Raw genomic sequence first — 15,981 nt, 5'->3', positions numbered from 1 at the left:
GAGAAAGAGAATGGGGATGCGTGCGGAAAATAGAGAATGGGGTGCAAAAGAATGAGGGGCGCATGTGTGTCTCGAATTCAGGCAATCACAGCAGGGACTGCATGCTACAAGTGGGGGTAGCCATGCCCACTTTGGGATGCTGTCCTGCCCACTGCTGGCATACAGCCCCCAACATGTTTTGGCCCATGGCCAAAAAACTGTTCCCCACACCTAGTCTACATAATCAAAAATAAAATATTTTCAATGGTATTTCTATGGAAACTTATACTGCAATTTTTTAATAGTGTTTGGAATAAATGGTCTGAACACGGACGCTTTATAAGTGTTTTCTATTTAAGAACAAAGACTCATCTTACCTGTTTGATCATAAGAAGCCCACGCTAGATTTTCTCCACATTTTCCACTGCTGGATTCAGGACTGTGTTTGAGGATTCTTGTGCTAGCAAGTGCTTCTGAATACCTCAATTAACAACAACATGCTCATTACAGAACAGTATACAGATCACATTTAGCATTATGCTTATGCAAAGCGCTTTGGCAGAGACAGCGAGCACACAGCACAGAATCTGTGTAAACACAGAAAGGACTCAGTGGGAAGGGCACTAAATTCAGGACCAGAGCAGTGTAGCGCCCTAGAGCTACTCCAGCTAGGACAAGGAGGCTTAAACGTGGCCTCTCTCCTGGTTCCCCCTTTGGTCCTCCTGGATTTTACTTCCCTTGGCCTCATAAATGGAGGGGAAGGGATTAAGGAGCACCTGCTTCCTCCTCGCGCTCATTCTTGTCTCTCAGCAGTGGAGCAAAGGCTGCGCTGTCTTCTGCTTGGCCTCCCACCTGCATGTGCCAAATAGAGAGTTGCAACCAGTACTATCTTGTGAGAGTTTCCTCATTTCTCATGAAACTGTCTGAAGGTGGGATTGTACCCCTACTGCCATGGCAACAGAGCTGCAGCTCACCCTGTCACTCAAATGCAACTCTAAAGGAATGTACAGCTCCTTAAAGGGGCCAAGTGTGTATCCCTGCCCCGCTGTGGGCATTTTATTTCTCTATTCCAAGATGGCAGGTGGATGGGACAGTGAAGTAGTGTCTGGATCAGCCCCACATAGGTGCTAAGGACACAGTCGTGGAAAAGCAAAAATATCCCCAGTAGCATTAGCTAGGTGCTCTTCTCTGTAAAAAGTAAGGAAAGCAAGTGCAGTCAACTCCTCTACTAAGGTTTAAATGCTCCTTTAACACTCTTCTTCCATAATATAAACACAAAGCCCCCCCCCAATGTTGGTGATGACATTTAAGACCCTAAATGGCGTCGATCCAGGATACCTGCCTTCTCCCACGCCACGCTGCCTGCACCCACAGAGGGGCCCTTCTCTATGTCCCAACTATGACGGAGGCTTGGCTGATGGGAATAACAGAAAAGGCCTTTTCTGTGCCCACACCTAAATTGTGGAATCCTTTGCTCTGAGAGGCTCAGTTAGCCCCCTCCCTTATAGTGTTTCACTGTATGGCAACAGCCTTCCTGTTTAGGAAGGCATTGATTCATCAGCTAAAAACATATATATCTGATGTCTCTGTTTTATCTGCTGCACCTCTCTCTGCTTTTATATAACATAAACACCAGTAAGTAAAATCCAGGAGGACCAAAGGGGGCACCAGGACAGAGGCCATGTTTAAGTCTTCCAGTCATGGCTGGAGTAGCAATAGGCATAATATAATTTTATTATATTTTATTATTTGTTTTAAGTGTTGCTAGCCACCAAGATGTGAGTAAGCACCAGAAGGGCAGAGATACATTTTCATATAAATAAAACAAATATTCTCCATGTTCCTTTCTCAAACTGCCTAAGCTTAAACAAGGCCAAATTTAGAGCAATGAAAGATGTGGTACATACCCACCCATGGTTATTCCACCTATGTCCAGTCAGCCAGTTCATATATTTTTCTCAAAAAGAACCTGATATTAACTGCTTAGTTTTCAGAGCATAAGAATCATATTATACAACTCTTGCTGGATTGTGCCACTTCAGGTTGCAAGTGAAAGGCTCCATGTTTGAACACACACACACACACACACACTATTTATTATACAAATGTATATGGCACTTTCCAGGAAGTTATCAAAGTGGTGAACATACAATGCGATAGCCACTAAAATACAACAATAAAACACAACCATGAAACAATACAATAAAGTAACAAATAATTACTGATTAGCAATAAAACTATACACTCTACTATGTACTACAGACTATAACTGGCGGGGTCACACCTCAGGAATGCCTGTAAGAAGAGATGGGTCTTAAGAGATGTCTAAACTTCAAAACTGTGAGCACCTGTCTAATGACAATTGGTAATGCGTTCCAGAGGGTGGGTGCTGTAAGATCCCGATACTGAAGAAATGTCATTTGTTGTTTGAAGAAACAGGTCCATGCAAATCAGAGTATCAAAAGGACAGTATCTAACTCAAGTACTATAATACTAGCTTGTTCCCAAATTAACAAGTAAATAATCAGTTGTACTCACTGCTGTGCTTCCCTGTTTAACTTTTTGCAGAGTTTTAGTGAAGGAACACCATGCTTCTTCCTGTAGTCATTGTGGGCTTTTAAGACTTCATCTGCAAACTGTTTGGAAGCTAAAATGGTATAAAACATTAGAAAAGCTGAAATGTTGCCCGTCTCTGCTGCAGATATGTGTTTGGTCTTATTTTGGAGGTCCAGGGGTACTGGGAACAAACAAGCCCTATGGGGTGGAATGGAAGAAATCTTTTAAACAGCATCACTATCGATTTCCTGTTGGAAGAGAGGGCAGATATTTTTCTCAGCCTAGACCTCTAGATTCTGAAATGAGGGGAAAGACAGATAACTGGTTGCCACAGTGACCACACCTTGGACAAACTATAAGACAATGGACCAGCGTGGGGAAGATACAAATTTTAGTACTTCCAATGGCTCTGTGCCCAGAGTGTACTCTGATAAGACCCCAGGATTACATCAGTTGCCCCAAGATAAAGGGAAGTGGTTTCTGAGCAGTAAAATAAAAGTGGTGTGATTAACTTCCCCCCTGCCATTTCCCCTGACCAGCCATTTACCAATACAGAACCAAAATTTTAGTTATGAGTAGGGATGTTGGATAAACTTACAACAGAACCAAATGAGTTCAGATTTTCATGAATTCAACCTGTGGTTTCCGCAGTGGACTGGCTTTTCCCCTGTCGGGCAGATTCTGCAGACTTGCAGAAGGCTTTTCTAACTCTCCCAAATTTTGCACAAATTTCATTGTTAAAAAAATACGCAAAAAAACCCCAGCCACAAATATGCATTTCCACCATAGCCTAAAGCATGAAAATGCAGATTTGGAAGGGAAATCGCAATTTGTGGATGTACAAATTTGCACAAATGTGAATCTGCACAAATTTGGAAACAAAAGAATCAGATTCTGTCGATGGGCAGACGACACAATGAAAGGTGCCTGACCATTTGCGAAACATAGACAGAACGGATTTTAAACAATCTGTACATCCCTAGTTATGACAGCAGGGAGAAAAGAGAAGTAACCAATCACAGAGCAGGAAAAGTTCCAGGGTGTTGGGAAACAAAGAGAAGCTTCAGTTCTTCTTTTTCACTAGACACCATCTTAGCTTCAGCTCTCTTTTTACATACAAGTGGGTTGGTTTGTTTTTCCTGATGCCCTGTGTGTGCTGAAACTTATCTCTCTTCTCTGGAAGACAGAGAGAAAGTCATTGTTTTAGATGTAATTGTTTTTGTATGATAATTTTACAATGGGTTAGGGTTTTTCATGCTGAGTTTTCCACAGACTGTTTGCACAGCCATCATTAAACTTTGTTACTTCTTTGAGGAGATTTTATTCCTCCCTTATCAGAACTGTTCCTTGTGATTTTTACATAAAGGCAGGGGTTTTTTTTACATGGACAGCTTTGAATAAATATAGATTCCCTATCTTTCCCTTCCTTTCTCCTTTTATTTCATGGTAAAGCTCAGACTTTACTTGGATTTTCTGTCTGGATTCCACTAGATCCTACATCTTGGACTCTCACATGAGCCTGTCTCCTCTGCTTGGGATAGGTAGCTATTAAGTCTTTCTTCCTCAATCTTTAGGCCAAACTGCTATACAACTGGGAACATAGTAAGATTTAACTAGGGGGCTGGTGGAATATTAGGGGCAAATGCTGGGTTTTTATAACGTACCAACCAGCTCATTTTGCATGTCGAAAGCTTTGTATTTCAGACCCACTTCACCTTATGCTTTAATCCAAGTTGTTCCACATTACACTTTACATTTACTCATTGCATTATATTTTCTCTAAAATGAATATATAGTGTGCTTTTATGTTCCTCTGATTTCTCATGTACCTTCATTTCTTAGACCCAATTCCCTGTTTATCTATGGTGATTAAAGTACATTTTTCAAGTATATTGCACCTGTAAATAGTCTTGGGTCATTCTTGGTTATGCCCCTTGCCTGCTAAAACAGGACCAAAATCCATACTACAAAATCGTATGCTGATCTTATATTTTGCAGTCTAAAAAAGAAGAGAATTAGTCTGACCAACTCATAGAAGACTCATCCTAAGATACCCATGCCTGGGATCACTTAGTCACATGAATACTGAAGAGAAGGAATGCATTTTGAGTACAACCCCCCCCCCCCAACATATATTTGTAGAATTAAAAACTTAATTTCAAACCAACTTCATTAATTTTGAAAAGTTGTAAGTTTCAATATCATAATCATAACCTACTTGAATTCATCTCAACAAACAATTCAAAAAGGTTCAACATTGGCTAATTTTGACTTGGGGTCACGAAGAGTCAGACACAACTGAACAACTACAACAAAATTTTGACTTGCTGTTCAGCTACAGTCAATTTTATATTATTTTTACTATCTAACATTAGCAATTCACAACAACTTTTACCTTTGTTGATCCTCATTTTATTTTGTATTTGTCACTTTTGCAATGCTAAAATACAGCTCTCATGTTCATGCTCATCTTCTGTCAAGGACCTCGATCAGCACCTAGCTTTAATGGAGGGCTACTTTAAGGAAAGGTTGGAGCACTAGGAAGAGTCCAGCCCCCCACCCCACCCCATTACCTGGTTAATTCACACTATCAGCTTTCCCTTGTCATTGTTATGTACTGCTATGCATCTGAAACAGGGTTTTACTTTTGAGAGTTTCCTCGTTATGAACCCCGATGACTCTTTTACTAGATTAACATTTTTCTCCAAATAGGGACAGGAGTTTTATCTGACAACTTGCTTCAAGATTCACATCCCTGTCCTCAGTGTCTAGGAATTATGCATCCAAGAAAGAAATGCCAAAGAATATGCCTTTCTTGCCCTGAACAGACTTCTTTCAAGAAATAAAGAATCTTCAGGAGACTCTTTTCTACCTTGAATCGCTTTGATACATTTGCTCTTTTAACACTTCTGTACTGTATCGGACTTTCAGCTGACCTCCAAGAAGCAGGAAAGTCTGGAAATATTCCATGTAATGCAACATATCTTCTACATTACCTGCTTTCTCTGGAATTTACATCATCCATTCATTCACCCAATTGTTCTGAAGAATCCAAGTGAAGTCACTGCCAAACCATTGCATTCCAATGTTTTCTGATTTGTCCTTCCATATTTTTCAAGACATAGTTTGTAGTGATTCTTTGTACTTTAAATGCAATTTTGGTGCTTTTTCCTACATCAAATCCAGTCTATACTTGCAGAGCACTATTGATGTACCCTGTGGAAGGTGTGGTCAATAAAAGGTTGGTGATGACCTGCCTTTCCGGTCTCCATTTCCTCCCTGCATTGTCACTGCACGTCCTGCAACATGGTCCCTTTTCTTATTTGTTTTCAACAGCCAGTATTTTGCCTTTTACTCTTTTTTAATTCTCATGTTGTTTCTGTGCTAAAGTGCGAAGGCACTAATAAAATTTTAAAATTGAATTAGCAAGTGCTGGGATTTTTATGACTCTAAACAGGAAATTAGCAAATAAAGGGCCAATATCAATAATGCCAGTGGCCAGGAGAAGAAGGACCTACTTTAAACCACAACCAAGGAGGAGATCTTACTGACTAAAGGCTGCAATTCTAAGCACACATACTAGGGAGTATGTCCCATTGAACCAAATAGAACTTACAACTGAGTAAAGATATTTATTATATTTTTAATCCACCCAATAACCAATATTCTCTGGGTGGATTACAAACAGCTAAAAGACTAAAATGGCATATAAAAGTTAAAATATTCATTCATTCATTCATTCATTCATTCATTACATTTAGATCCCGCCTTTTTTTCCTCCTTAAGGAACCCAAGGTGATGTACATTAACTTTCTCCTCTCCATTTTATCCTCACAACAACAACCCTGTGAGGTAGCTTGGGCTGAGAGTCTGTGACTGGCCCAAAGTCACCCAATGAACTTCCATGGCCAAGTGGGGACTAGAACCCAGATCTCCCAAATCCCAGTCCAGCACTCTAGCCACTACATATTTAAGAGAATAAAATGCAAAACAAAACAAAGCACACAGGAATAGATAAAACAGCCATAAAAATTAGAAGCAGGTCTCTAAAATGCCTGAGAGAAAAATAAGGTATTTGCCTGGCACTGAAAAGTTAACAGTGTAGGTAGCCGGTGAACTTCTTTGGGAAGGGCATTCCATAACTGGAGTACCATCACTGAGAAGGCCCTCTCTCTTGTAGCCACCTGCTTAGTTTCCTTTGACGGGGGCACCCGGAGTAGGGCCTCTGAAGATGAAGGGTCCGAGGAAGAACATATGATTGGAGATGTCTGGTCTCAAGCCATTTAGAGCTTTAAAGGTCAACATCAACACTTTGAATTGGGCTCAGAAACAAAGCTCTGTTTTGAACTAAGTGAAGTTTCCTAACTGTCTTCAAAGGCAGCCCCATGTACAACACATTGCAGTAATCCAACCAGGAGGTTACCAGAGTGTGGAGCTGGGCTATCTCTGTCCAGATAGGTTGCAGTTACCCAGATAGGGTAAACATATTTAGGATCTTGCTGAAAGGCTGCAATTCTGTGTCAGTAATGCATCCACTCCTTTTGCCTCTGCTGTGGGGCAGGCATGGTGGGCCGGTTATGTGAAATATAACTGGGAAGCTTTCCTTGAGTGACCGACCAGCCGCCGTTTATTAAATTCAGTCTTATCAGAACTTGTTTCTTTTTAAGATGTTTTAATTGTTTTATTCTTTTATCTTTGCTGTTCACCACTCCAAAATCTTTTGATGTGGAGGGAACTATATAGATATTGTAAATAAAGTAAAATAAATAAATAAATAAATAAATAACTATATTAAGCACCATGTGGAACCACAGTTTTAATTCTGCTTTCAGCTGATAGTTGTTAAAAATCAAAAGAATGGGCCAAATTTGTATTCCCATCAAATGCATGCCCTTCCAATATTTAACAGTGGAGAATAAATACACTGTTTTGACTTCCTATCAGCAACAGGTTGATTGTGTAATACTGCACGCAAGCCAACTCTATACATTCTAGTAGCATATAAACCTAAGAACCAAATCCCACCATAGGTCCCATCTAACCTATTGTTGTCTAATCCAACTGGGAGCAGGTCTTTCTCAGCCCTGCTTCCTAACAGCCTTTTAGCCAGAAGTGGGACCTTCTGCATGCAAAGCATACAAATAACTATAAAGCTATGGCTCGCTCCAACAGCTTTTCCATCACTAACATGATACATCCTTCTGCAATCTAGAAAGCACACTTAGGGTGCAGTGCTGTGCATGTTTAGACACAAAAAGGCTTAAAATGCCCAACATGCCCCAGCCAGCCATGCTGCCTGGGGCATGCTGGGAGTTGTGGGCCTTTTTTCGGCCAAAACATGCATAGGATTGCACCTTTGGATATCAAATTGCTTTTGAAATTTTTGTACATCTTTTTTGTTTAATGATATGTGCATTGACTCACACGAAACCTTCCACATCTGAGTTTGTATGCAGACCCGCCACCCAGCTCTATTTGATTAACTCAGTCTAAATGTATAGGAATAACACGTTCTAAATCTGTACGTACAGTTCTAAGAATAACCAGTGATCTCTCCTACCCTGTCACACAAAAGATAAGGAGAAAGCCTCCTAACATATTGTAACTATCAACGGCTTACATCAAGCCTGAATCATCCAGTTAACAGTCAAGGGATGTTGATATTCCGTAAAGTCGCAACTATCCTACTGCTAGGAAACACGAACATTCTGTTGCTAACAATAAAATGACTAATTCACTCCTTGTCTCTGTCCCCTCTGGAGCCTGAAAGACATCCAAACACAGTGAGAGCTTTGTCAGTTTGGTAGTCTGAGCATGATAGATTTCTCAGGGCCCAGGGAAAAGGAGGGAATAGCTGAATTTTCCAACAAGCTTGGAACAAGAAACTGTAAAAGCTGCTTTTTAAAAAACAAAACAAAAAAACAAGCTTTACAGGAAAAACATTTATTTGAATTTGAGCAATATTAACTGATAATCATTAGACTCTAACGCATAATATCCCTCTATACATTAATTCCTAAGAATGTCATTCTAAACATTTAAACTGAGAGGGCTTACTCCTGGCTAACTGTGCTTCCAGATGGAGGGCTCCTAGAACTACCAATTAAAAGGCATTATAAAGTTCTTCCACTTTTCCTCCTTAAAGGATTTTTTTCTGGAAAGAAAAAAGATGGGAGGAAGGGTGGGAAAATACAGGAGGGTTACAAATTGAACATGATGTCTGGACTTCCTGTAATATCTCAAATCAGGATGAATGCACAATCAAAGCTTCATCTGGAAGCCCTACAACTTTCAAACAATTGCAGCCCCAAAATGTTCTTTTAATGTTTGTGCTGTGTAAGTAAAAGCCCTCTTTTAATGTAAGTCCTTTGAGCATTTAAAAATGGTGTATCAACATTTTTAATGCTATGTAACAGTAACTATTTACTCCAGTTAATTCTGCAAACAAGCCTACCTCTTTTTATTAGCACTACTCACATGCCTCTTGGCAGGTAGAGGTTTTCCCAGTGCTTATCTCCATCCCAGGAAAAGATTCAATTGCTATGGCGTCAAGTATCTTTATCCTGAATTGCTCATATGTATGCTTTTTGCTTTTAAAACTGTGAAAGTATTCAAAAGAATGTTATATGTGATCCTCCCCAAGGACATTTTAATCTATCAATTTTTATACCCACTCAGTGGATATTAAAAAGTAGAACCCACAATTTCTGATAAATGGTGCAGCTTCCCTTGCTTTGAACACTGACCCATATAAATATAGAAACTGATTACACAAACTGAAATGAGTCACTGAGTCTTGCTTTTTTCACACAGTCTTCAAAACGTTCATGACTAAGGTCCGTATAAGCCAGCTGATTATGCTTTAGAGCAAACATATGCACAAATCTTTTTAACAGAGCAGAGAAAAATGGGACCTTCAGAAATCATGAAGATGAGGATCTTCAGTGTTTGAGGGGATGATGAACAGCTGCCTGGGCTACACAAGTTAGTATCCAACTGGAAGCTGCTTCCAGTATCCGACTGCTTCAGTCACTGGCATCAGACTGTAACTACAGTACTTTTCACCACAGAGGCCCAGGGTAGACGTAACACTCCCATTCTCCCAACCAAAGTGTGGAGATTAAGAACATGCTGCAGGGTCATGCATTCTCTCCCCTCGCCACTATGGCCTGGTTCGCACATACCAATAACCCAGAACATGGGTTGCTGTAGAATCATGAGTTGTTGTTACGTGCAAACCCTGCACTATGGTTTAACTATGGGTTGTTAACCCCGAAAAACCCAGGAAGAGAACCCATGGTTTGTTTTTGGACTGTGAACTTTGGGTTGTTCATGGTTAACAAACCATAGTCAAACTATAGTGCAGGGTTCGGATGTAACAACAACCCACGATTCAACGACAACCCATACTCAACCCATACTCTGGGTTGTTGTTATGTGCAAACCAGATCTATGTCAATTTCCCCTTCCTTCCCATGGTTTTCTTTAACCATGGGAATGCATGGTTATCTGCATGTTGCTGTTGACTGAGGCTTGGAGTGGAGCCACAACTGGTTAATTAGAGCAGGTCAGCTCTGTAAGATGCCTCTCTGTTTCCTGGGAACAAGGAACCAGGGTGAGACAAGAGCAGAGTTTAGCAGGGAAGTTAGAAGGGGAGTCCAGGGAGACAGCAGATTTACCTGGAGATCTAGCACTGAGGGAGCCGATGTGGTGACCGCAGGTACATGCCATGTTTGTCATCCTGCCAGAGCATGAGCTACTTTTGCAGCAACTGCAAGCTATTATTCTTGCTGGAGAAGAAACTGGAAGGACTCAAGGCACGCCTCTCTACACTCCAGCTTATCAGGGAGGATGAATGGTTTTTCAATGACAGGCAAGATGCACTTGCCTGAAAAAGCACCAGGAAGAAGGTGTTTCCAAGGGGCAGGAAGAAAACAATAGGCGAGAGGCTGGGATGTGGAGGAACATGACACACAGGACCAGACTTTCTGTGTCATTAGAACAGAGCAACTTCCCATGGAAAGTGACCCTGGTTCATCTGGAGAAGAAATACCACCCCATGCTTCATGGAACATTAAGGAGGACATTCAGACCCCGTGGAAGGAATTCAACCACCACTCTGAGGAGGAGGAGATGAATGCATGGTGGTGGTTTGTGACTCCCTAGTCAGGGGGATGAAGGCAACGGTGTGCAGACCTGACATGTCATCTCAGGAGGGGCAGTTGGAGAGATTGAAGAGACTCATCAGTCCCACTGACTGCTATCCATTCCTGCTGATCCACATGGGACTGAATGGTAAAGCCAAAAGAAACCTTGAATCAAGCTATGAGGCTCTGAGTAGAAAGATGAAGAGCTTGGAGGCACATAGCATTTTCATCACTCCTCTCTGTTGAGAGTCACAGTTTTGGAACAGAAGGCAGCATACTAGAAGTGCACATCTGGCTAACACTGGGAAAAGTTTGGTTTCTTAGACCACCCAAATGTAGGACTCCTGGCAGAAGATGAAATGCACCTCATGAGGACTGTTTGGCAGGAGCCTCACTAGCCTGATCAAGAGGGCTTTAAATGAAATCCTGCATGAGAGGGAGACAAACGCCTGGAGCTAAATTCTGAGCCAAACATTAGGGACAAGAACACAAGGGACAAAGGAAGAAATGGAACAATGGATGTGATGGCCAGTACTTGTACAAGTAAATGCAGCAGGGAAACAGCGAAGGACTAACACCCTTGGCCCCTGATGTCTATATACTAATGCATAGAGTATGGGTAACAACCAGATGAATTTGAAATCCTAAAATGTGAAGGCAAGTATGACCTGATAGGTATCACTGAGACTTGGTGGGATCAGGCTTATGATTGGAATATAGTAACTGAAGGGTATATGCTGTTCAAATGAATAAACCCAACAGAAAGTGATGAGGAGAACGTTATATATAAAGAATGTGTACGCCTGCACAGAAATCCAAGAAGTGGATCCAAGAGTGGAAGCCTTGTTAAAAAGCATCTGGGTAAGGACAGAAGGAGAGAGAAACAGAAGTGATTTTGTTGTGGCAATATACTACAGATCCCCAGCCACCAGCCAACTGGAAGATATGGTTGATGTTTTCCTGAAGCAGATGACAAAAACTTTCACAGAGGCAAGCCATAGTAGGAATGTGGGATTTCAATTACCCTGACATCTGCTGGAAATCCAACTCTGCTAAGAATGGAACGTCCAACAAATCCTTGCTTTGTGACAACTTCATCTCCGAAGGTAGAGGAAGAACAATGGGATCTGCCCTAATCTGACCAATAAGGAAGAACTGGTTAATCAAGTGAATGTATTGGGAACCTGGAGGGAAAGTGACCATGCCATTTGGAATTTGTGATAGCAAGGGATGTAAAACTGAGTACAGTTGGTCATACCCTGGACTTTAGGAAAGGTGATCCCAAAGAGCTCAGTAAAAAAAAAAACTGACTGGATCCCATGGCTAGAAATTCTGAAGGCATTCAAGAGGAAGGGGAGGTTTTGAAAAGTGAGATACAATCAAACTATTCCAAACAGAAGGACAATGGGAGATCTAAAGAAGCCAGTGTGGCTGCACAGAGATGTCTCTGATGAGTTGAGACTTAAAAGGGACATGTACAGAAGATGGAAGAAAGGACATATAAGTACAATATAGCAGTCTGACCTGAAAGGATGCTGTCAGGAAGGCTAAGGCCCAGAAAAAACAGATGCCTGTAAGGGATGTTAAAATGACCAAAAGACCATCCTTGGTTGTGATTGGAGCAAGAACAAAGACAAAAAGGGGTAGGTCCACTGCTTGGGAGTGAAATGTTAGTGTCAGGGTGGACATTGAGCCCATAGAATCCCAGAGTAGTTCTGATGCTGAGGAAGAGCAGTCGCTCCTGGGAGAGGAGCGCGCTCCTCTTTCTCAGGACCAACAGCTGACGGAAATTTCCTCCCACCCACATTCCTAGTTTAGAAAGCAGTCCAGGGAGTGACCCAGCACAGATAGCAGACTTGGTGGATGCGCGGCGCAGACGCAGAGAGCGGCGCCAAATGGAGGGCGCGGAAAGGAGGCGTAGTGCCCGGTTCGCGCTCAAAGAACGGTTGCGCCCAGAGGATCCAAGGGAAAAGGGGAGGGATTCTCCCTAGTCCTTATATTCAGGGGTCTGCCAGTAATTGCCTTTCAAACGGGGACCAACTGTTCCAACTTAGGGCATAGGGATGCTGCTGCTCAGATCTAGTTGCTACCTGTAGAGTTGTTAAGTTGTAAAAGAAGAATAAAGCTTTGAAAAGAATCCCTTTGTCTGTGTCTGGACTTGGCTACTGGATTAGACTGAGAGAGCCCTCCAAGGAGCCCTTGACAGTTAGTAGGTGATGAAGAGAAGGCAGAATAACTAAATTCCTATTTTGTCTTGGTCTTCTCCCACAAGGAGAATTGTGTTCAGCCTGGGAAAAGTAGAACAAATGATAAGGAAAGACTTGCAGTCCAGGACAGGTAAAGAGATGTTAAGAGAACACCTAGATATTTTAAATCAATCATCCACAGCCTGATGACCCAGGGTGCTGAAGGAGACTGCAGATGTTATTTCAGAGCCACTGACTGTATTCTTTGAGAATTCTTGGAGAATTGGTGAAGTACTGGAAGATGGGACATTCAAATGTTGTCCCTATCTTTAAAAGGATGGGGGGAGATGGATCTGGGAAACTGCAGACTGGTCAGCTTGACATTGATAATGGGCAAAATTCTAGAACAGATTATTAAACCATCAGTCTTAAACATCTAGAAAGAAATGCATTGATTACTAGCGGCCAGCATGGGTTAATCAATAATAAATCATGCCAGACCAACCTTATCTATCTCCTTTTTTTGTTAAGAGTTAGTAATTTGCCAGATCATGGAATTCTGTTAACATAGTGTATCTTAGTTTCAGCAAAGCATTTGATAAAGTTTCCCATGATATCCTTATTGATAAGATGGTAAAATGTGGGACAGTGGATCTACAACTGGTTGAACACTCATACCCAATGCGTGTTCATTCATGGTTCTGTGCCAACCAGGAGGAAGGTCTTGAGTATGGTGCCACAGGGCTCTGTCCTTGGCACAGTGCTGTTCAACATGTTTATGCATGATCTGGATGAGGGAGTACAGGGGATGCTTATCAAAAATGCAGATGACACAAAGCTGGGAGGGATTGTGAACACCACGGGAAACAATCAAAATTCAAAACTACAGGCTGGAATGCTGGGCCAAAACCAACAAGACAAATTCAGTAGAGATACATGTAAAGTCCTGCATTTAAGTACAAAGAAGATCAAAGGAACAAGTATAGGATCAAGGAGACCTAGTTTGCTTCAGTACATGTGAAAAGGCTCTAGGTGTCTTAGTTACTTACAAGATGAACATGAGTCAGAAGTGCACTGCAGCTGCAAAAAAGAGGTACTGTAATCTTAAACTACATTAACAGAAGCAGTGTGTGCAAATCATGAGAAGTAATAGATCAGGCAAGATTATAAAAGATTATACACTGATCAATTATACATTAGCCCCTTCAGAAACCTGCTTGTTCTGATTCGTTCAATAAATATTTAGCATATAACTTGGAAACAATGCCCCAAAGATTAACTGGGCAGCAGTTATAAGGATTCTGTTTACTGACCTTTTTGAATACTGGAAAAATTATACTTTGTTTCTATGCAGTTGGGAAGACACCCTGCTAATTTGAGTAAACAGTTTGGCCAATATTGTTGTCCATCAGCCAGAAAATTGTTCATAAAATTTCAGACACATCGTGTCTTCCCCCGGTGCCTTGTTGGATGAAAGGACAGAAAAGAGGGCCTTTATTTTATCTATTATAAATAGTGGCTATTGGGGTCAATTTGTTATATCTAACAAAGAAATCTGTCCATATTCCAAAGAAGCAGGCACAACTGAAGCCCCAAAGATCTTGTGTGTACCATCCCATGGCAGATATTTGCGCATCTACAAGGAGTCTGACAGATGAAAGAAGGGATGGCTATAGTTGCATCCTGCATTGAGTAAAGCATTAGACTAGATGACCTCCAAGGTCCCTTGAGCGCTATTGACCTTATGCATCAACAGTGGTAACCACAGTTAAGACTAGCCAGATTTCCCCTAAACTTGAGTTTTAAACAAGGATTTGAAGTGATTTTACAAATCCTGGTTAAGAGGAAATTTGATTAGTGTTAAGCATGCTTAGAGCCTATGAAGATGTAAAGTACATGCTCAAACTGTCTCTATTCTCCAAGGATCTGGCACCTGTCCCTTCTAAATAACTGTTCTGACCTTGCCTTTGAGGGAGATGTTGCAGATGCCTTTTAAACATTTTTCTAGGGTGTACACATGTGCAGTAGAGTTCTTCAGATTTTAATCTCCTGTCCTGGTTCTCTGGAACTTAAATCTCTGAATAGATAGTGATGGTGATAGATGCATCTTGAGTTTAGTGAGCAAGAACCTTAATGCATGCACGTGAATGCAAACTGCTGGTGCACTGCTTTCATTCTATTTCTCTACAACCATTTCTTAAGATAGTGCATGTTTGCTGAAAGTGTTTGAATTGTAACTATTTTAAATACAATCAGATCCAGTCTGAGATTATTCTATTAAACACTGCTAAGATTAAAAAAAAATAAAATAAACTGTTATAGGGCAATTTCATGAAAACAGGGACATGAAAGTTGAAAAATTAAAAATGGTACAAACTGGTGTAACTTTGTGGAGAAATGTTTGAAGATCAGTCATTCATGCACATTTAACCCATGCCTTGATAATATTATTGACCAGAAAGTCTGAAATGTCTACCAAAAATACAGTGTTCATGGACATAGAACCGAATTATTAAATTATCAATAGTAAAGAGACATAAGGTGCACTAACAGTGCCATCTAATGCATGTTTGGCTGGGGAATGCTGGGAGTTGGAGGACTTTTTTCTGTCTAAACATGCATAGAATTGCACCCTAAATGTGCATGATGTATCCTAAAGAGGACACTTGGGATTTTACTTTCTCCAATTAGTAAGTTCTTAAAGAATGAACAAGGATCACCATGTACACTGTAAATAATGTATAGCAATTCTATTACCATAAAACATGCCCACAGTTTTTTAAAGGGGTAACCAGTGCGAATCATTGTAAGCAAAGGCAGTGTTTATTATTATTTTTAACATCTCTCCAAAATTCATGGCAATGGAATAATTTTTCATAGTAGCAGTATCATCACAACCCCAGTAATGAGCTCTGCTTTTTGTTGGGCTTCCTCTATATACACAGTCCGACAGAAAGTAGACAGTTTGCCATACTTGACCACCAAACACAAGACTGTAGCCAGCATTCTTCATTAAGTAACAGTAGGCATAGTTGTAAGTATACCTTAGTTAATTACCTTGTTGGCTAGCAGGCAACACTACAAAATGATGCTGTTACTACACACACTGATTC

At 41.0% G+C, this 15,981-nt stretch overlaps 1 protein-coding gene across 4 annotated transcripts in view; it reads right to left on the bottom strand.

Annotated features, from left to right (window-relative positions):
- Positions 1-15,981, bottom strand: part of GLIPR2 (GLI pathogenesis related 2) — a 37,632-nt gene that overhangs the window by 11,157 nt on the left and 10,494 nt on the right. For all 4 annotated transcript variants that reach the window (XM_084857625.1, XM_084857627.1, XM_084857626.1 and 1 more), the window contains 2 exons: positions 2,518-2,626; positions 357-460 (listed from right to left, as the gene is read on the bottom strand). In XM_084857625.1, the coding sequence (XP_084713751.1) occupies positions 357-460; positions 2,518-2,626 (213 nt within the window). The remainder of the gene's footprint in view (positions 1-356; positions 461-2,517; positions 2,627-15,981) is intronic.

The sequence above is a fragment of the Heloderma suspectum genome, chromosome 5 (assembly GCF_057233095.1).
Source record: "Heloderma suspectum isolate Gila_16-S chromosome 5, 16-S_ref, whole genome shotgun sequence".
Taxonomy (NCBI): Eukaryota; Metazoa; Chordata; class Lepidosauria; order Squamata; family Helodermatidae; genus Heloderma; species Heloderma suspectum.
This window is presented reverse-complemented; position numbering and strand designations above follow the sequence as displayed.